This window comes from Cebus imitator, unplaced genomic scaffold (genome assembly GCF_001604975.1).
Source record: "Cebus imitator isolate Cc_AM_T3 unplaced genomic scaffold, Cebus_imitator-1.0 Scaffold71, whole genome shotgun sequence".
Classification (NCBI taxonomy): Eukaryota; Metazoa; Chordata; class Mammalia; order Primates; family Cebidae; genus Cebus; species Cebus imitator.
The window spans coordinates 1,540,325-1,561,158 of record NW_016107386.1 but is presented as its reverse complement, the minus strand read 5'-3'; the positions used below and the strand labels follow the sequence as shown (position 1 = coordinate 1,561,158).

General features: G+C 50.0%; 2 protein-coding genes across 2 annotated transcripts in view; one reads left to right on the top strand and one right to left on the bottom strand.

The window, feature by feature from the left end:
* Positions 1–2,389, top strand: part of MFSD13A (major facilitator superfamily domain containing 13A) — a 14,690-nt gene extending 12,301 nt beyond the window's left edge. Inside the window, exon 8 of the mRNA XM_037739560.1 lies at positions 1,812–2,389. Coding sequence (XP_037595488.1) covers positions 1,812–2,132 — 321 coding nt within the window. The 3' untranslated portion in view covers positions 2,133–2,389. The remainder of the gene's footprint in view (positions 1–1,811) is intronic.
* A 2,923-nt stretch (positions 2,390–5,312) lies between these two features.
* The window catches only part of ACTR1A (actin related protein 1A), a 22,901-nt gene continuing 7,379 nt past the window's right edge, over positions 5,313–20,834 (bottom strand). The window contains exons 2-11 of the mRNA XM_017531151.1: positions 16,603–16,667; positions 14,742–14,817; positions 13,853–13,978; positions 11,960–12,084; positions 10,230–10,446; positions 9,128–9,220; positions 8,111–8,285; positions 7,946–8,007; positions 7,238–7,278; positions 5,313–7,065 (exon numbers count right to left, since the gene is read on the bottom strand). Of these exons, the coding sequence (XP_017386640.1) occupies positions 6,963–7,065; positions 7,238–7,278; positions 7,946–8,007; positions 8,111–8,285; positions 9,128–9,220; positions 10,230–10,446; positions 11,960–12,084; positions 13,853–13,978; positions 14,742–14,817; positions 16,603–16,667 (1,083 nt within the window). The 3' untranslated portion in view covers positions 5,313–6,962. The remainder of the gene's footprint in view (positions 7,066–7,237; positions 7,279–7,945; positions 8,008–8,110; positions 8,286–9,127; positions 9,221–10,229; positions 10,447–11,959; positions 12,085–13,852; positions 13,979–14,741; positions 14,818–16,602; positions 16,668–20,834) is intronic.

Sequence of the window (20,834 nt, the reverse complement as noted above, 5' to 3'; positions counted from 1 at the left end):
TTCACCATGTTGACCAGGATGGTCTCGATCTCTTGACCTCGTGATCCACCCGCCTCGGCCTCCCAAAGTGCTGGGATTACAGGCTTGAGCCACCGCGCCCGGCCTGAGGCAAAGGGCTCTTAAGGCTCCAGGGGGCACAGCTGACCTGGCACACTGACTGGCAAGCCTGGGCTCTAGGTGCAGTGAGGGAAGGTGGCAACCGGTGCCCCCCACATGGCTAGAGTCACTGGGTCACAGATTCCTCCATGCTTTCTTAGTTTATTCATTTATTCATTCATTCAACAAATATGTACGGAATTTCTTCTCTGTAGGCCCTGGTCTAGGTGCCAGGGAGCTAACCATGAATAAGATAGACAAGGTCTTTGCCACCGTGGAGCTTGCATTCTAGTCAGGGGTGGGGTGGGGTTGGGAATAAACAGCCAAACAAGACATTATCAGGCAATGATAGTGTTATGCTGAAATTGGGGTGATGTAAGGCGGCGTGAATGAGAAGCTATGCCATGTCATCAGGGAAGGCCTCTCTGAGAAGGTGACCCTCGGATGTGAGCTGAATGGCAAGGATTTGTCTAGAAAAGGTCTCAGTGAGAGGCAGAGGGAACAGCAGGTGCAAAGGCTCAGGGTATCAAGTGTGATCGATTAGGAGATGCAGCTGGAAAAGTGAAGAGGGCTTTGTTGATCAAGGCAGTGCTAGAAGCAAGCTGTTGGAAGGGTTTTATTTTTATTTATTTTTTGAGATGGTGTCTCCCTGTCACCCAGGTTGGAGTGCAGTGGTACGATCTTGGCTCACTGCAGCCTTGACCTCCCAGGTTCAAGTGAGCCTGACACCTCAGCCTCCCAAGTAGTTGGGACAAGCACATGTCACCATGCCCAGCTAACTTTTTGTATTTTATGTAGAGACGGGGTTTTGCCAGGTTGCCCAGGCTGGTCTTGAACTCCTGAGCTCAGGTGATCTGCCCACCTCAGCCTCCCAAAGTGCTAGATTACAGGCATGAGCCACCATGCCTGGCTAGGGAGGGTTTTAAACAGGGAAGTGACATGGTGTGATTGACTTTTTTTTTTTTTAAAGATGGGGTTTCACCATGATGGCCAGGCTGGTCTTGAACTCCTGACCTCAGGTGATCCACCCACCTTGGCCTCCCAAAGTGCTAGGATTACAGGCGTGAGCCACCACGCCCGGCCGTGACTGACTTTTTAACAAAATTCTCTCTGGGCTGGGTGAGGTGGCTCATGCCTATAATTCCAGCACTTTAGGAGGGTGAGGTGGGGAGGTATTGAAGACCAGCCTGGCCAACATACAGTGGAACCCCCGTCTCTACTAAAAAATGCAAAAATTAGCTGGGCTTGGTGGCACATACTTGGGAAGCTGAGGCAGGAGAATCGATTGAACTCAGGAGGTGGAAGTAACAGTGAGCTGAGATCGTGCCACTGCACTCCAGCCTGGGCAATAGAGTGAGACTCCGCCTCAAAAAAAAAAAAAAAAAAAATTCACTCTGGCTGCCATATGGACAGCAGATCATAGGGAGGCCAGAATGGGGACAGCAGGGAGATCTTTGGGAGACTGTGGCAGAGGGCATGGAGACTTGGACCAGGGTGGTGGCAGGTGGGATATGTTCTGGAGTTGGAGAGAGATGGCGTGAACTGAATCAGGAAACTGAGGAGGACTTTGAGGTTGTGGGCCTGAGTTATTGGGTGGATGGTGGTGCCTGTCACTGAGACAGGAAGAGTAGGAGAGGAGCGGGTTTGGGGGAATCAGGAGTTGTGATCTGGACATATCCATGTGGTGTTGAGATGTCACACCATGGACTTGGAAGGCACCAAGGCTTGGAGGGCAGTGGGCTGACCATGGCTTTCTGTACTCTTTTGTCCTAGGTCATGACCTCTTCCAGCAGTCCCTGATAACCCCTGTGGGGAGTGCCCATCCCTGGCCAGAGCCCCCAGCTCCAGCCCCTGCACGAGCCCCAACGCTCCGCCAGGGCTGCTTCTACCTGCTGGTGCTGGTGCCCATCACCTGTGCGCTGCTTCAGCTCTTCACCTGGTCCCAGTTCACGCTGCACGGGAGACGCCTGCACATGGTCAAGGCCCAGCGCCAGAACCTGTCACAGGCCCAAACCCAGGATGTTAAGATGGTGTGAGAGGTGTGGCAAGGCCAAGGCCACCCCACTGAGAATGGTGCTGGCAGCCTGGGGCAGAAGCCATTTTTTAAGGATTTCATTGTTTTGTTTCGTTTTGTTTTGAGATGAAGTCTCAATCTGTTGCCCAGGCTGGAGTGCAGTGGTGCAATCTGGGCTCACTGCAACCTCTGCCTCCCAGGTTCAAGCGATTCTCCTGCCTCAGCCTCCTGAGCAGCTGGGATTATAGGGTGTACCACCACACCCAATTAGTTTTTGTATTTTTAGTAGAGACAGGGTTTCATCATGTTGGCCCGGCTAGTCTTGAACCCCAGACCTCAAGTGATCCGCCCAATCCCAAACTGCTGGGATTACAGGTGTGAGCCACTGTGCCTGGCCTAATTTTTGTATTTTTAGTAGAGATGGGGTTTCACCATGTTGGCCGGGCTAGTCTCAAACTCATGACCTCAAGTGATCTGCCTGCCTCTGTCTCCCAAAGTGCTAGGAATAAATGTGTGAGCCACTGCGCCCGGCCAGGAGCCAGTTTTACCCGCATCCTGCTCCACCACTTTCCTCCAGTGCAGCCTAGAGGACATGGCAGCAGGGAGCTCCTGGAACTGAGCCAGGGGCATCACTGTGGTCTAAGTCCCTGCTTAGCTGTCTGGCTCAGCTTGGGCAAGGGCTGGGCTGTATGTGCTCAGGGATGTGATTCTCTAGTGGGGCAGGAGGAAAGAAGAGGACCAAGAAGGGATGGGGCTGCCCTGTGGCACACACGGGTCTGCCATGGGGCATGGAAGGCCACCCCACTTCCTGGCCGGAGCTGGCCGCTGTGGTGGGCTCACTTTTGATACTGCAACTGCTCCCTTTTTCCCAGTCAGGGAAAGCTGACTGTAAGTCCCACCTCCCCCTTGGTCCACCCTTCTAGTGGTTTCTCTCAGAAGGTTCTCTGCTTCAGCTGTGCTTGAAGTGGCATGGCTCCTTTGTTGCAAGGCTCCCCACCCCCACACAGCCTCTAAAGATGTTTATTTCCTTACAGACTTGATTAAAGTCAGCCATTCTTTTTCCTCATGTCTGTATTTTGCGAGTGAGTGGTGGATTGCTGGGATTGAGAACCAGGATTCCTTACTGACTAGAAAAAGCCCCCGAGAGCATTTTTTCTGAATAAGAGTGGTAGGTAGGCTGGGCACGGTGGCTCAAGCGTGTAATCCCAGCTTGAGCCACCTTTCACTTTGGGAGGCTGAGGTGGATCACCTGAGGTCGAGTTTGAGACCAGCCTGGCCAACATGGCAAAACCCCATCTCTACTAAAAATACAAAAAGTAACTGGGCATGGTGGCATGCGCCTGTAATCCCAGCTACTCGGGAGGCTGAGGCAGGAGAATTGCTTGAACTCAGAAGGAGGAGGTTGCATTGAGCCGACATCATGCCACTGCGTCCACTCCAACCTGGGTGACAGAGCAAGACTCTGTCACACACACACACACAAAGAATGGTGGGTTACCAAGGTACTAGGGAGAAAAAGATTGGTAACTGCATAGGCACTGGGCCCAAAATGACTGTCAGGCCTGGAGCCAGCAGCCTCAGTGCATTTCCCACGTACCACTGCTGGGCATGACAGTCAGAGAGGAGCCTCTTTCAGGCCCAAGGTTCTCAGCCTTAGGGTCACCTTTGGAGCTCAAAAAATACCGACATCTGAATTCTGTTCCTTGGGATTCTGACTTAATGGGTCTGCAGTATGGCCTGGGCAGTGGGATTTGGAACATTGCTGTAGGTGATTTTGCCATGCAGCTGGGGCTGAAAACCAAGGCTCTCAGAAACCATTTATCAAACTTGGCACTAGAGATATTTGGGGTCAGATATTTCTCTGTTGTAGACGTTTAGCACCTCTCCCCCCCACCAGTTGTAACTACCAAATATATCTCCAGGCATTGCTAGATGTGTCCTGGGAGGCAAAATTGGTCCCAGTTGGGAACCACTGCTCTAGGCCAATGTTTTTTTACAGTCTGCATAGTAATTAAAAATGTAGGCTTAGGCTGTATGGCCTGGGCTTACATCCTAGATTAATAAAAGCCAGTGCTGGGTGCGGTGGCTCACACGTGTAATCCCAGCACTTTGGGAGGCCGAAGAGGGCAGATCACCTGAGGTCAGAAGTTCAAGACCAGCCTGGCCAACATGGTGAAACCCTGTATCTATTAAAAATACAAAAATTAGCTGGGCCTGGTGGCAGGCACCTGTACTTGGGAGGCTGAGGCAGGAGAATCGCTTGAACCCGGGAAGCAGAGGTTGCAGTGAGCAGAAATCAAGATCGCACCACTGTATTCCAGCCTGGGCAACAAAGCGAGTCTTCTCAAACAAAAAAAAGGGGAGGGGGCACAGAACTTTGGGAAACTGTTTAATCTTTCTGTGGCTCCAAATCCTTATCTGTAAAATGGACAATAAAAGCACATATACTTTGTAAGGCTACCAGGAAGATTAAAATAGGTTACCATTTGTCAAGCACCTGGGAATTTTCCTCCCAAGTGAAGTTTTTAAGTGGAGAAGTGATTAATCAGGATATTTGGGTGTAGGCCCTGGAAACTGCATTGTAATAAGCTCCCAGCCTTCTGGTTTTTTGGTTTGTTTTGAGATGGAGTCTCACTCTGTCGCCCAGGCTGGAGTGCAATGGCATGATCTTGGCTAACCCCACCCCTGCCTCCCGGGTTCCTGCCTCAGCATCCCGAGTAGCTGGGATTACAGGCACATGGCACCACACCCGGCTAATTTTTTTTGTTTTTAGTAGGAATGGGGTTTTACCATGTTGGTCAGGCCAGTCTCAAACCTCTGACCTCATAATCCACCTGCCTCAGCCTCCCAAAATGCTGGGATTACATGTGTGAGCCACTGCGTGCATCCAAGCTCCTGGCCTTCTTATACACATGACAGTTTTGAGAATCTCTGATTTCAGGGATGTCAAGAGCTGCTCCTGTCATCTGGAGTTGAGTCTCACCGTTGGGCTTGAATGTACACAAGAGTGGGACCCTCTGCTCTTGAACTTGGGCTGCATCCACCTGATAGGCTGGGACTTGGGCTATGCCCTGAACAAGGCTGGCTGGTGCAACGATGCCCTCTAGAGGATGGATCAGGCCCAATCACCACCTCAGATTCAGGGCCTATCACTCGTCTCTCTTCCCACTTGGCCTTGGTGACAGACAGATAGAGGCCCAGCTGATGTGTCTATCAGAACGACTTTATTTCAGTACACTGGGCCCCACCAGGCAATGTGGTTTGTGCGAGGCTGTGCGAGGGACAGGCTTGGGCTAAGAGAAGGGAGGTGAGTTGGTTAAGCGCACTGCAGTCCGCGGGGCGCTATATCGCTTTCACACACACCTGCTGCTGTGGCCCACACCTGGCAGGGGCCTTTGGTCATAGGACGGCGTGGGGGAGAACGCTGCGTGGAGTCTGGGATTGGGGTGGGTCAGAGGTGAGCGTGCCGGTGAAGACAGGCTGACCCCAGCTTTGTACCATCTGGGTTGAAGGCCTTTGGATCACTCCTAGGAGTCAGGCCTGGCTCCATTAGCTCCTGGCACTCTGGTCTGGCCCTCTCCCTCCTTAACCAACCAGGCCCAAGGTCAAGAATGGCACAAAATCAGCCCAGAGGGGCCTTCCCACCTCTACAACCTAGTCCCCTGGTCAGCTACAGTGGCAAAAGGCAACTTGGTTAATTGCAGCTTTCTCCAGTCCTAAGGGCACGGGCTCTCCAACACCCCTCCCTTGCTTAGGGGCCTCTGCCAAAGAAAAATTCTACTCCTGTTTCAGAAGATCTAACCAGCAACCAGCCTGTTGATTCCAGGGCAGTGAGCAAAAGGAAGAGGGAGAAAGAGGCTGGTGGGCATGTCTTTGAGTGTAGCTTCCAATCTCAAATGGTCCTGCAGCCTGTGGACCCTGTCTTCTCACCATCAGCAGGGAAAGGCGGGGCCCTGGAGGCTAGGCTAAGCTCAGGTGCTGTAAACATTAGTGAGGCAGGGTGGGAGGCAGCAAGTTCCCTCTCTCCAGCCCCTTACTGAACAAACACTTCAATAAATAAAACTGTCTGAAGATGGCATTGCAATGAGAACAGATGGAAAGCGAGGACCTGGAACCAGCAGGCGCCTTAAACTCTCCCAAGGCCCCCGGAAGGGGACTGGACTGGGAACATTAACTCTGCAGCCACTCAGAGGGAGGACTGTTCCTGCTCTCCTCTAGTGGCTGGTGTGGTCTTGTTCCCTGGTGAACATGAAGGCCTCCTGCTCTCTCCTGACTCCAGTCTCTGTAATAGCTCTTGGGGTGCTTTTCCAGCCTCCCAAACCAAAATGGCAACAAAATCAGACAGAACTCAACCCCAGCCCATCTTCAATGTGTGGTCAGGAGGCATCGATAGCAGAGTGACCAGCAAGGGGAGGCAGCAGCTGCCTGGGGCCTCAGGGCATCCTGGGGGGTGGGGGTGAGGGTAGGGCCAGCCCAGCCTAGGATGGGCAGCAGCAAGGTCTCCCAGGGGGTGGCTTACCTCCCTCTCTCTCCCTGTGGTAGTAAACGAAGTCCCCCATAGCCAGCCAGAGGCCCACCTGAGGAGGGAGTGCAGCCTCTGCCAGTGCTCTTCCCTGTCAGGAGCCAGTTAGTGGTCAACCCCAGGCCTCAGGCTGTCACCATCGCAGGTAGTTCATCATCCTTTCTGGGCCCGGGGTCCCTGGGCCACACGGCACTCGCATGCGCGCACACACTCGTACCCACACACGTACTCACACACACACAGGCAGTTCCTCGCAAACACTCCCGACTCAAGAAAGCGAGTTTTAAAGTGGAGTTAACTTCAGAGAGAGGTGAAGATGATGTCCCAACATTAGAAGGTTTTCCTGTGGATGGATCGGGCACCGTCTTCCTCATATTCCTTCTTGGAGACCCACATCTTCTTAAAGGTGTCCAGGGAGGCAAGGATGGAGCCCCTGGAGGAAGGAAACCAAGAGGAACGGTGTGAGAGAGATGTGGGTGTGTGTGGAGCCTGCCAGTCCCCTAGAGCCAAATCAAATCAGAGTTTTCTTTAGAGGGACGGGGTGCTGAGGAGTTATCAGTGCCATCACTTCCTGTTCCGTTCTCACTCCCAGAAGAGCTACTCACCCAATCCACGTGGAATACAGTCTCTCCTGAGGTGCAGATATCTGCAAAGGTGGGGAGAAAGTGCAATCTAAGACTTCCAGCCCTCCCGCTCTCTTTCCCTACAATGCTCCTCTCTCTGCCCAAGGCAGAGGATGCATTTCACATGACAAGCCTGAAGCTCTGGCCTCTCTGGAGGGCACTGTGGCCAGCCTGCCACTCATCTGGGAAAGCAGGTTTCCAGTGCCCACAGGTCCCAGGGAAGCTGGGGCTATCTGGGGCCAGGGAGAAGCAGACTTCGCGACAGGAACTGCACTCCTTCCTCTAGGATCTCCCCTCTCCGCAGATAGCCAACCCCCTTCGCCCATCACTAAGGCATCAGATTGTGTGGTAGGGAGCCACCTGGGTAGGGGGTACAGCAGCAGTAAAAGTCAGTCTCCTCTCAAGATCATAGTTTCCCTGAAAGATCACATGAAGGGCCCTCCACCTAGTACCCTGCCTCATCTGAGTATTAGAACTGCCTTCCTTTGGAGTGAAGAGGGAGAATAAGAACTCAGCCTCCCTGTGGCTGACCTAGACCTCAGGGTCAGTGTACAGGCTGGGAATCTGGTGCTGCTTATAGAGCCATGGCTGCCTGAAGAGCCTGGGCAAAGCCGGAGGGAAGCTACACCGGACGGCGCTCTGTCCATGGAGGCCCAGTTCCACCCAGGCCAGGCCCCACCGTGCTCCTACCCTGATCTTCACGTCTTTTGGAGCTAGTTTCTTCACTTCACTCAGTAGTCTGTCACCAAAACCTGAATGGGCAGAAGAGGAGAACTTCAAGTCAGTTCACTGGGTGCCTGGAACCACAAGGAGCTGAACGTTTCCAGGGGGAGGGCTCCAAGAGCAAAGACCAACCTTTGAACAGGGTAGAGCCTCCTGACAGGACAATGTTGGAGAAAAGCGTGCGTCGCAGGTCCATGTCTGACTTCTGGATGGCGAACACCAGGACCTCGTGGATGCCTTCACTCTCCTCCCCGATCAAGTCTGGCCTGAAGAGCAGTTCAGGAGCCCGGAATCGGGAAGGACCAATCTGCAGGTAGGAGGGCCAGCTGAAGAGGTTGGGGATGGGACCAAGGTCCCTTTGGGAGTGGGAATGGAAGACGACCCTCTGCACATCAGTTAGTAACTAGGTGGCTATGAAGGCCAAGTTCAAGACAGACTCTACATGTCAAGGGCTTGAAGGAACAAAGATAGGGCTCCTACAAACTAGTGAGGGGAGGCTCCTATATTTCATTCTCGCTCTGGCATTTTCCAGCCAAGAGATCTTTGGCATCAGTACATGGATTTATTTGCTCATGGAAACGTCCTATCAACGGAGGTTCAAGCGAGTGGCAACTCACCTACACTGTGCCCAGGTATGCAAGTGTGGTGAAGGATGGCACTAACCATCACACTTCCAAATCTCATACTGATGTGGGAAAATCCCTTAGGAGCTTCCTTCCCTCTAATGGGAGGGAGCAAAGTCCCTGCTGCCTCCTCTGCAGGAGACAGGGCCACTCATTCTCAGGAGCTCTGCTACTCCAGACAGAGGTATAAAGCAGGGGTATCCAATTCCAGTGTGGCCCCGGCTTCCCCGGGCCACACTGAAAGAAGAATTGTCTTGGGCCACACATAAAATACACTAACACTAATGATAGCTGCTAGGCTAAAAAAAAAAAAAAAATCGTGAAAAAAATCTCATAATGCTTTAAGAAAGTTTATGAATTTGTATTGGGCCTCACTGAAAGTCATCCTGGGCCATGTGCAGCCGGTGGGACAAGCTTGGTGTAAAGGGACTGGCTTGCTGGACTCCAGCCCCTCATGGGAAATGCTGGTTGGGCCCAGAGCTTTTGTGGACCTAAGGGAACCAAAGGAAGAAGGCCGGCCACCTACCTCAATGGTGCTGCCATCAGGCAGGTAGTACTGAGCCTTCTCTGTCTCTAGCGTCTCATCCTTCTGGGGGTTTATGGATAAGTAGCAGGCTCTCTGCAGAACCAAGCATGACAGTCAGGCTGGCAGGAAACTTGGTGCATACCCAGTCAAATGCCCAGGGGAGGAACGTGCTGCTGCAGAAACATATCTAAACGCTGTGATTGCCCCAATGGTCACTACAGCTGCTGCCCAGAAGCAGGGGCTGGCAGGTATCTGTTGGCCTTCACTGGGTGGCATTTGGCATATGAGTTCTTACCTGCTCCACCTTCCTGGGGGACAAGCTTGGAAACCTGGCCTCTGGATCCTAGGTCTGAGACCACAGCCTAAGTTCAGCCAGGTCCAGGCATCTTTCTCCTACCCTCATATGGTTCTGGTCCTACCCAGCTCAGTGGTTTCCCTATAGCCAGAGGGGGCAGGAGGGTTCAGTTTACTTACATTACAAAGACAAATGTATTAAATGTATTATGACTTCTTCAAGGATGTTAAAAAATAAAAAAACCAGGACCGATATGGTAGCTCATGCCTGTAATCCCAGCACTTTGGGAGGCTGAGGTGGGCAGATCACTTATGGTCAGGAGTTTGAGACCAGCCTGATCAACATGGTGAAACCTCCTCTCTGTGAAAAATACAAAAATTAGTGGGGTGTGGTGGTGGGCACCTGTAATCCCAGCTACTTGGGAGGCTGAGACAGGAGAATTGCTTGAACCCGGGAGGCGCAGATTACAGTGAGCCGAGATCGCACCACTGCACCATAGCCTGGGCAAAAGAGTGAGACTCCATCTCAAAAACAAACAAAACAAAACCCAATTTAATTTGCATATAAGGTATAAGAGAAACATAGAGAGCCCCTATGTAGCGATCACCCAATTGAAGAAATGGAAGCAGTTCCCTTTCCCCCAGCAAGATGGCTGCACATCAGGAAGGCAAATCTGTCAGTGTGAAGTGGGGGAGACCTGGCTGGGAAGAACAGGGTATCGGCAGGGACCCCCAGGCAGGTCACCAGGGTTCTGGCTGCTCTGCTCCAACCCCCCACTCCATCCCTAGGCCCAGGGGCAGCACTTACTTCCTTTATGGCCTTGACAATCTCAAACTCAGAGGATGAGTGGAAATCGTAGCCCTCCTTACGCAGGTAGAGGCGCAGGAAGCGAGAGACATCCCGGCCCGCGATGTCGATGCGCATGATGGAGTGGGGCATGGCAAAGCCCTCATAGATGGGCACAGCATGGGTTACGCCATCCCCAGAATCCAGCACCACCCCCGTGGTCCTGCCTGTGGCATAACTGAAGCAAAGGGGCAAACCGTCACTAAGCACTGCCTCCTCAAGCTTGGAAGAAATATACTTCTTTTGAGTATTCAATGTTGGCTAAACTAAAGCTTGGGCCTGCCTATCTCCAGAGGCCTTAGAAGGGACTGGGTACTAAAGCAGCCTGAGTGTTGGAGCAAGCCATGAAACACCTGAACAGAAGGTGCTAAACTTCTTCAAGTTCCCTCCCCATGCCCAGAAGAGCAGGCCTTCCTGTCTGAGATGGCCTGGCCTTCAGCTACTTCAGACACCCAGCCTAGGGGCCAGTTTTGAGTCTCTAGACAAAAGGCAAAACCTCTCAAATGCCTACAGGGGCCAGGCAGGAAAAGAGTAAATAAAAATATGAATATTTTTCACTTTCATAAAAAATGAAGGCAGGAGGCCGGGTGTGGTGGCTCACGCCTGTAATCCCAGCACTTTGGGAGGCTGAGGCGGGCAGATCACGAGGTCAGGTGTTTGAGACTGCCTGACCAACATGGTAAAGCCTGTCTTAACTAAAAATATAAAAAACTTAGCCAGGTGTAATGGCGCACGCCTATAATCCTGCCATTCAGGAAGCTGAGGTAAGAGAATTGCTTGAACCCGGGAAGCAGAGGTTGCAGTGAGCCGAGATCATGCCACTGTACTCTAGCCTGGGTGACAGAGCAAGACTCTGTCTCAAAAACAAAAAAAAGAAGGCAGGAGATCCTGCCTTGCTGGTTTGAGAGCCAGGGGACCTTTGTCAGCCTCCCTCCAAAAAAAGGCAAGTAAGGTAACTGACACCCTGCTGAACTGGGGGAGGCCAAGAGAGCATGGGCGAGTCGGAGGGTGTGCTTTCCAGCTCCATCTTAGCCACTCTTCAGCTCCAGCTGATTTCTGCCCTGTGGGAATATGTGCCGGCATTCCCAGATCATCCCATTTTTTTCAGAGAAGCCAACAATTTGGATTTTGATGAGATAGCTCTTGATTTTTAAACGCTAGCTCACAAGTAGTTAATGGGGTCAAATAAATCCCATTGTAGGTGACCGTGGATGGTCTCTGCAGTAGGCCTCACCCTGGTGTGAGGTGGGGAAGGAGTGTGAGAGGAACCATGGGGCATGAGAACAAGGAATATGGTAGCATTTGGATCATGGTTGTCTCAGGGGCCTGGCCGAGCAGCCAGCCACAGTTAGCACTGAATAATAAGGGGACACATTACAGGGGCCTCCAGGAAGAGCTGCTGCAGCATGTGGCTGCCTCAGCAGGCAGAGCCAAGGCCTTGGGGACCAAACCTGCTAGGAGTCCTGACACTGAGATATGGTCAATAGCAGCCACATGTCCTCCTCTGCTTTCAACTACAAAGCCTCAGTGCTCAGTTTCAGCAAAAGCCTCTCTCTCTTTCCCACCATCTTTAACCCTTCCCTAGCAGACGGGGCTCAAGTTACTCTGAACCATCCCAGAGGAGAGCCAGCCTCAGCTGTGCCAAAAGACTGCTTTCCCCGCAGGGGCCAGGCTAGCCAGCTGCTACTCACAGGCTGAGCACAGCTTGCATGGAGATGAAAAGAGCAGGCACGTTGAAGGTCTCAAAGAAAACTTCAGCAGCTCGTTCCCGGTTTTTTCGTGGGTTTAAAGGTGCCTCAGTCAGGAGCACAGGATGCTGGTGAAAGGAGCCAGGGAGACAATAAGGGCAAGGCCAGATTTCCACCCTCATTAGTCTTGGGGGAGAAGACCCTGACTTGCTGGTTTGAGACCCTGGGGACTTTTCTCAGCCTCCCTCCAAAAAAAGCCAAGCTGTGCCTGTCACCTATCCCTGCCCAAGTAGGTTTCTTAACTTTTCAAGTTAATGCCCTCTTTAAAATCTCTTTCTGTTCTGAGCTGTGGCCCCAACTTCCCTCCCTGTCCTCCAAGATTGTTATACAGGCCCCTGTGTCTACTATGTATTTCCAATGGTCAAGTTGTGAAACTCTAAATTCTTCCCCCACTCTACTGCCTGCCACAGACCAGTACCAGTCTGTGGCCTGCTAGGAACCAGGCCGCACAGCAGGAGGTGAGTGGCAGGTAAGCCAGCACTACTGTCTGAGCTCCACCTCCTGTCAGATCATCCAAGGCACTAGATTCTCATAGGAGTGTGAACCCTACTGTGAACTGTGCATGTGAGGGATCTAGGTCGCATACTCATGAAGATCAAATACCTGATGATCAGAGGTGGAACAGTTTCATCCGGAAACTATCCCCACACCCCAAGCCCAACCCCCATAGAAAAATTGTCTTCCAAGAAACTAGTCCCTGGAGCCAAAAAGTTTGGGAGCCACTGCTTTAAAAAAGACTCAAAACATCCCATTTGCACCTAGAAATTGATACACCTGGTTTGCACCTCTCTCTTTTTTTTTTTTTTGAGACAGGGTCTTGCTCTGTCACCCAGGCTAGGAGTTGATCTTGGCTCACTGCAACCTCAGCCTCCCAAGCTCAAGCAATCCTCCCACCTCAGTCTTCCAAGTAGCTGGGACTAAGGCTCCCACCACCACACCTGGGCTATTTTTTTTTTTTTTCTTCATATTTTTAGTAGAGATGGTGTTTCACCATGCTGCCCAGGTTGATCTCAAACTCCGGAGCTCAAGAGAGCCACCCAAATTTCTGGGATTACAGGTGTGAGCCACAGCACCCAGTCTCCCTTTGGATTTTTGAATGGAGGGTTACTTCCTCAGAAGTTAATAAGCACAGGCTGCACACGGTGGCTCACGCCTGTAATCCCAGCACTTTGAGACGTGGAGGTGGATGGACTGCTTGAACACAGGAGTTTGAGACCAGCCTGGGAAACATGGCAAAACCTTATCTCTACAAAAAATACAAAAATTGGCCAGGCACTGTAGCTCATGCTGTAATCCTAGCTACTTGGGAGGATGAAGCAGGAGAATCATTTGAATCTGGGAGGTGGAGGTTGTAGTGAGCCTAGAACATACCATTGCACTCCAGCCTGGATAACAAGAGCAAAACTCCACTGTAAAAAATAAAAAAAAATATTTTAGCTGGGGGTGGTGGGGGGTGGTGCTGAGATGTGAGGATTACTTGAGCCCAAGAGGTTGAGGCTGTAGTGAGCTATTGCACTCCAGTCTGGATGAGAAGTTAATGAGCATAGGCTCTGAATTCTAAAAGACATAGGTTTGAGTCCCATCTGTATTCTTTATTCACGAAGTGACCTTGGAAACATGAGTTGGCTTTTCTGAACTTGTTCTCTTGTTTGTAAAATGAGATAATACTACCTATATCTCATAGGAATGGTGTTAAGTTTAAATTTGAATACGCCTGAAAAGCAAATGGCTCCAACACTCTTGGCAGTTATCATCATCCTCCTCATCATCTCTAGGGTAGGAGTTTGACCCAGCTTTGCATAACCCACAGGAGTGCCCTACACATGGGATCCTCACCTCCTCTGAGAAAGTCTGCAGCTGGTCCTTAGAATAGACATATTGCCAGATGCGTTCCATGTCGTTCCAGTCCTTGACGATGCCATGCTCCATGGGATAGCGGATGGAGAGCAGCCCTCGGTGCTCCTGGGAAAAGAGAACGGGGCTTGTAGCAGCAGTCAGGCTCTGCCTAGGACCCTGCTCTCCCAAAACTGAGCAGTGCAAGCTGAATCACTTGCAAAAAAGCCTCAGCTTCTTGAGCTCCTACCCTGCTGTGCTTGCCCAGGGCTAAGGGTGGGCACTCATTCTCCAAGTCTATATACTGTTTGCTGCAAACTACTCTCATTCCCAAGGAGCTGGCAAAGCAGGGGGCTTCTGCATTTCCATGGGCCCTCAGGTGCCTCCAGGGCAAGTGACAGGAGGAACCTTCCTCAATGCCTGGTTCCAGGACACAATTTCCTGGCTTCCACTTCTGGGCCTCAGCAGTTGAGGCCAAGGATGGCAACAGTGATTCTGCTGTTCTGCTTACAAGAGGCTGCATGAGGGCTCTGCCAAGGCTGTGCTAATTAACTCATCCCTAGGGTACACCAGCCAGGATCTCCCCACTGCATTTTTTTTGCAAAAAAAATAGCAAACAGTCAATTTGATCACTGATAAGGCACTGACAGAATACGGAGGGTAAAATCCATGTTTTCTAGACTGGTCTCAGTGTTTCCCAAAGTGGGGTTCCAGATATTTCTTCTCCAAGACCACAGGCTGTTTCTGGGAAAAATAAACCAAAAAGGGAGATTTTCAGAGAAAGTTGCTCCTTTTACTTATGGGTGTGTCCAAATGTTGGGACGTGTCCCATGTGGTGAATAATGAAGGTCCTCTGCTGGCTTGAGGCTTGTTCTGCAGGCCTGGGAATTACCTCAGCTTTGGGGCCAATGAAGATGTCACCTTCGAGGGCTCCTGCCATGACACGAACGTGCTTGGGTCGGCCCACACTAGAAAAGAGAGTGAGGAGGACCATCATTTTTCATTTCATGACAGAACACGGGAAGGATGTATAGATGCACATACACACTCAAATTCTACTGAGATTATCTTCGTGGAGTGAGGTCACAGTTGATTTTGATTTTCTTCTTTCTACTTTTCTGTATTTTCCACAATTTCTAAAATGAACATGTATTATTTAGATATTACTTCATTTTATTGTATTTATTATAAATTATGAAAACAAATTTTTAGAGTATTCAATACCTTTAGTTCTCCTCTTTCCCCAGTGTATGTACAGACCAACAAAGCTAAGAAAATGAGAATTTCTTTTTTTTTTGAGACGGAGTCTAAGAAAATGAGAATTTCTTTTTTTTTTTTTTTTTGAGACGGAGTTTCACTCATGTTACCCAGGTTGGAGTGCAATGGCGCGATCTCGGCTCACCGCAACCTCCACCTCCTGGGTTCAGGCAATTCTCCTGAGTAGTTGGGATTACAGGCACACACCACCATGCCCAGCTAATTTTTTGTATTTTTAGTAGAGACGGGGTTTCACCATGTTGACCAGGATGGTCTCGACCTCTTGACCTCGTGATCCACCCGCCTCGGCCTCCCAAAGTGCTGGGATTACAGGCTTGAGCCACCGCGTCCGGCCGAAAATGAGAATTTCTAAATGAGTGATTAACTCAAAAAATGTTAGTGTCCTTAGTCCCCTTCCCAGGACCTCTAAGTAAAACTGATGCTGGGCTGGGCTCAGTGGCTCATGCCTACAATCCCAGCACTTTGGGAGGCCAAGGCAGGTGGATCATTTGAGGTCAGGAGTTTGAGGCCAGCCTGGGCAACATGGTGAAACCCTGTTTCTACTAAAAATACAAAAAGTAGCTGGGCATGGTGGCACATCTCAGCTACTTGGGAGGCTGAGGCATGAGAATTGCTTTAACCCAGAAGGCAGAGGTTGCAGTAAGCCGAGATTGCACCACTGCACTCCAGCCTGGGCTACAGAATGAGACTTTGTCTTAAAAAAACAAAACCAAAATAAACTGTGATGCTACAGATCAGACAGATAGCCTCTTCCTTTCCCTCCTCCTTTATGCCCTTCCTCTAAGCCTCTATGCTCTTCTCCTGCCTGCAGTCTCTGAGCCTTAGAAGGAAAGCCCTGAGAAACTCCTTCTCATTAAGATGGTAGGTGGGTTAGCCTGGGCGCGGTGGCTCACGCCTGTAATCCCAGCACTTTGGGAGGCCGAGGCAGGTGAATCATGAGGTCAGAAGATTGAGACCATCCTGGCCAACATGGTGAAATCCCATCTTTACCTCTAAAATACAAAAATATCAGTAGGACATGGTGGCACGTGCCTGTAGTCCCAGCTACTCAGGAGGCTGAGGCAGGGGAATCGCTTGAACCCAGGCAGCAGAGGATGCCATGAGCCAAGATCATGCCACTGTACTATATAGCCTGGGTGATAGAGCAAGACTCCGTCTCAAAAAAAAGAAAAAAAGGAAAAAAAAAGATGGTAGGTGGGTTAAATGTTAATCCGCAGCCTGAGTGACAGGAGAATTTTTAAAAAACGGCTCCACAAAGAGGCAATCATCCAAAGCAATGTTACCAATCATACAATTTTTAGCATCAGATAAAATCAGATTTTTAAAAAGAGGTTTCTTGTCTGTGCCTCTCAAATTGTACCATGTAGACAACTGTTTTCCTTTGTTGACGCCAACCCAGCTTCTGTCCCTTATAGTGCTGGCCCTATAACAAAGCTGACAAACCTCCCAAACGTCTAAGCTACAGAATGACTTACTAGTTTGGAAAGCAGTATTTGGGGATCTGATCACCAGCAAAACCAGCTTTAATCACACCGGATCCCTGAGGAAAGAAGAGAGAGAATGAGGAGTCAGAACTATTACAAAAGCAAGAGAAATACATTATTACATGGTACTATTTGTATTTAAGAAAAAGAAAGTGGCCGGGTGCAATGGCTCACACCTGTAATCCCGCCACTTTGGGAGGCAGAGGCGGGCAGATCGCTTGAGGTCAGGAGTTCGAGACCAGCCTGGCCATGATGGCGAAACCTTGTCTCTACTAAAAATGAAAATTTAGCCGGGTGTGTTGGCCTGCGCCTGTAGTTCCAGTTACTCAGGAGGCTGAGGTGGGAGAATCACTTGAACCTGGGAGGCAGAGATTGAAGTGAGCCAAGATTGTGCCAGTACACTCCAGCCTGGGTGACAGAAGAAGACTCTGTCTCACAGAAATTTTTTTAAAAAAGGTCTAATATTTGTATATAATATATACACTTATTTGAACCTAGAAAAAGGTGAATGCACACCAAAGGGAGGGAAGTGGAAACAGGATGGTGATGAGGATTTTCACTGTATACTCAACATTGTGTGATTTTTCTGAAGTCTTTGACTTTTCTACATTGAACATGTTTTGCTTTGGGAATTCAAAATACTAGTAATAAAGGAAAGAAAAAGACAGAAAACCTGAGGAAAGAAGAAAGTACCTAAAAGCATCAACACAGCCAAGTTCAAGAACATAAGGTGGGAAAAGCACATGATTCCTTGTTATACCACCCTGGGTGCTTTTACCCACTTTCCTGGCTTAGGCCTGAACTCTCCCGGCCTCTGTGACAGACACCGCCTTGAGCATTATCATGCTTGAAACAGAATCCCATGGAACATGTGATGTCTGGTTATTATTGCAGGGGCAGAGCACTATGCTTTGGGAGATTTTTGTTGTTTTTGTTTTTTACTATGCTTTCCTTTTACTCCTTGGTCTCCTGATGGTAAAGAGCAGCAAAGCCCCAAAGCTTCGTCTGAGAATAGGAGAAGGGAACCATAGTCCTGCTGCTCCAGTACTTGGTATGTTGAGTAAGGTGTTCAGAAAAGAATCTGAGTTCCCCCTGCATCTTACGTGCCACCCAGGGCCCAATCAATGTTAAATATTGACTCTAGACACAGAGACCAACCCTGTGCAGGACAGATGTCCAGGCTTAATATTGCTTATAGATACATCCTGTCCTCTTTCTTCCTTGCTCTTCTACCACCACACCTGATATCCTCACCTTTCTAACCCACCATGGTTTGCAGCTGCACCCATAACTAGGGTAAGCCTTTTCCTGCTGCCTATTGACCACTCTCCTGGGGTGGAGTGTGGTATTTCCAGACCCCACTCTGCAAGCGGTAAACATACCAGGAGACACAAAGTAGCCAAGGTTATCTGCACCAAAGGCTTCCCTGCAACACACCTGCTTCCCTCCTTGTCTCTTTTTCCTGCTCTTCTGCAGGAGAGCGGGAGTGAGACTGGCCATCCTGGTGTCTGTCTCTGGCAAGACAGAGGCTAGTGGAGGAAGTAAGTGATTGAAGGAGTCAGGCGGCTCATGCCTGTAATCCTAGCACTTTGAGAGGCCAAGGCAGGCAGATCACATGAGGCCAGGGAGTTCAAGACCAGCCTGGCCAACATGGCAAAACCCTGTCTCTACTAAAAATACAAAATTATCCGGGTGTGGTGCTACACATCTATAATTCCAGCTACTCAGGGAGGCTGAGGCAGGAGAATCACTTGAGCCTGGCAGGCAGAGGTTGCAGTGAGCCGAGATCGCACCACTGCATTCCAGCCTGGGAGAAAGAGTGAGACTCCATCTCAGAAAAAAAAAAAAAAAGAAGTGGTTGAAGAGCAGAGAAAGTGGTATGAGAGGAGAGCAGGGCAGCCAGTTCTTTAAGAGAACAGGAACCTTTGCCAACAGAAGAGACAGAAGACAATGTGCAAACTCATTGGTCTGGGCAGTACAACAAGGAGCCTGAAAGAGGTGCAGCTACTGCGTGAGCTGAAAGACTGGAAAGGAGGGGGAACCTGCCTACAAACCCAAGGGCTCTGAGAGCAAGGCACGGACAGGCAAGAAGGGAACTCCTAGAACCTGTTTGCTCAGGCTTCCAATGATTGCTCATTGCCTTCATCTGGGTGTGGTGAGGCCAACAGACTAATTGGGTCTCCCAGCAGAGGTTAAAAACAAGAGAGGATGAGATCTGTCCTTCAGACCCTGGATATTTTTAAGAGATGATTTTCCTGGGTATTTGATTTTTAGTTTACTAGCAAAAGGACTAGAGTCTGGGTAAACAGGCAGATTATGATGTCAGATTCATTTTTTTTTCTCTGTCCTTCCCAGCAAGAGTTCAAATATCATTGCCTTCCTCCTGAAGAAAAATCCCCAGTTGGAATTAATGATCCTCTTCCTATTATCTCACAGCGAATCACCATTACCTGCACCACGAGGTGGCATGCACTTCCTTCTGCTTTCTATTACAATGTAAAGTTTCCACTTTTGTCTCTTTTCAGTTGAAGTTCCTTAAGGTAAGAGAGTACACTTCAGCAGTATCTGGCATTTGCTGGGTACTCAACAGATTCTGGCTGAGTAAAATTAAAATCATGTGCAAGTGACTGGCAGCTAGAACCTAAAGCATGGAACCTGAATGACCAGCTGAAATGCCAGATGCCCCAGGCAGAGGCAGTTCAGAAAAGGGGAAGGCGGCACTGGGAGTGATGCACAAGGTGGAACCAGACCCAGCATGTCCCTGTAGCCCCCAGGCAGGCCTGCCAGGCCAGTCATAGTGTGAAGAATCAGTGGAGAATGAGCAGCTGAGCTGCCTTAATTCTGCTCAAGCTATACAAATTCTGCTCAAGAGCATACAAAACGGTTATGTCCATTTCTTAACAGTATTTACAACTAGGACCTGTGCACTTGGCAAATGAGCTGCCAGTCTTTGTTATTTACCCTGGCAAAGCCAAATGAAAAAATGCCTGGTGGAGCCTTCGTGAGTACTCTTGGCCAGGTGCGGTGACTCGTGCCTGTAATCTAAGTACTTAGGGAGGCCGAGGCAGGCAGATCACTTTGAGGCCAGGAGTTTGAGACCAGCCTGGCCAAAATGGAGAAACCCCATTTCTACAAAAAATACCAAAAACTTAACCAGGCATGGTGGTGTATGCCTGTACTCCTAGCTACGTGGGAGGCTGAGCTGGGAAGATTGCTTGAGCCCGGAAAATTGAGACCAGGCTGCACAAAATGGTGAAGCCCCATCTCTACAAGAAATACAAAAATTAGCTGGGCATGGTGGTACGTGCCTGTGCTCCCAGCTAATCAGGAGGCTGAGGTCAGGGGATCACTTGAGTCTGGGAGGTCAAGGCTGCAGCAACCTGTAATTACACTCCTATACTACAGCCTGGATGCCAGAGTAGGATCTTGTCTCAAAACAAACAAGCCAAACAAAAATTATGGCTTGGTACAAGGGCCCACACTTGTCATCCCAAGACTTTGAAAGGCAGATACAGGTCGCTTGAGCCCAGAAGTTCGAGACCAGCCTGGACAACATTGATTGATTGATTGATTGAGATGGAGTCTGGCTCTGTCACCCAGGCTAAAATACAGTGCTGCCAGCTTCGCTCCCTCCACCTCCTGGATTCAAGCGATTCTCCTGTATCAGCCTCCCGAGTAGCTGAGATTACAGGTGTGCACCACCATGCCCGGCTAATTTTTGTATTTTTAGTGTAGACGGGGTTACCATGTTGGCTAGGCTGGTCTCAAACTCCTGATCTCAAGTGATCCACCCGTCTTGGCCTCCCAAAGTGCTAGGATTACCTGGCCACCGCATCCAGCCTACAAAACATTTAAAAATTATCCAGGCATGGTGGCGGGGTTCTGTAGTTCCTGCTACTTGGAAGGCTGCACCCAAGAGGTCAAGGCTGCAGTGAGGCGTGATCTTGCCACTGCACTCCAGACTGGGCAACAGAGTGAGTTTCTGCCTCAAAAAATATATATAAAAAATTCACCAGACCTCATGAGACTTAAGAAAATTATTTAAAAAGCCGGGCGCGGTGGCTCAAGCCTGTAATCCCAGCACTTTGGGAGGCCGAGGCGGGTGGATCACGAGGTCAGGAGATCGAGACCATCCTGGTCAACACGGTGAAACCCCGTCTCTACTAAAAATACAAAAAATTAGCTGGGCATGGTGGTGCGTGCCTGTAATCCCAGCTACTCAG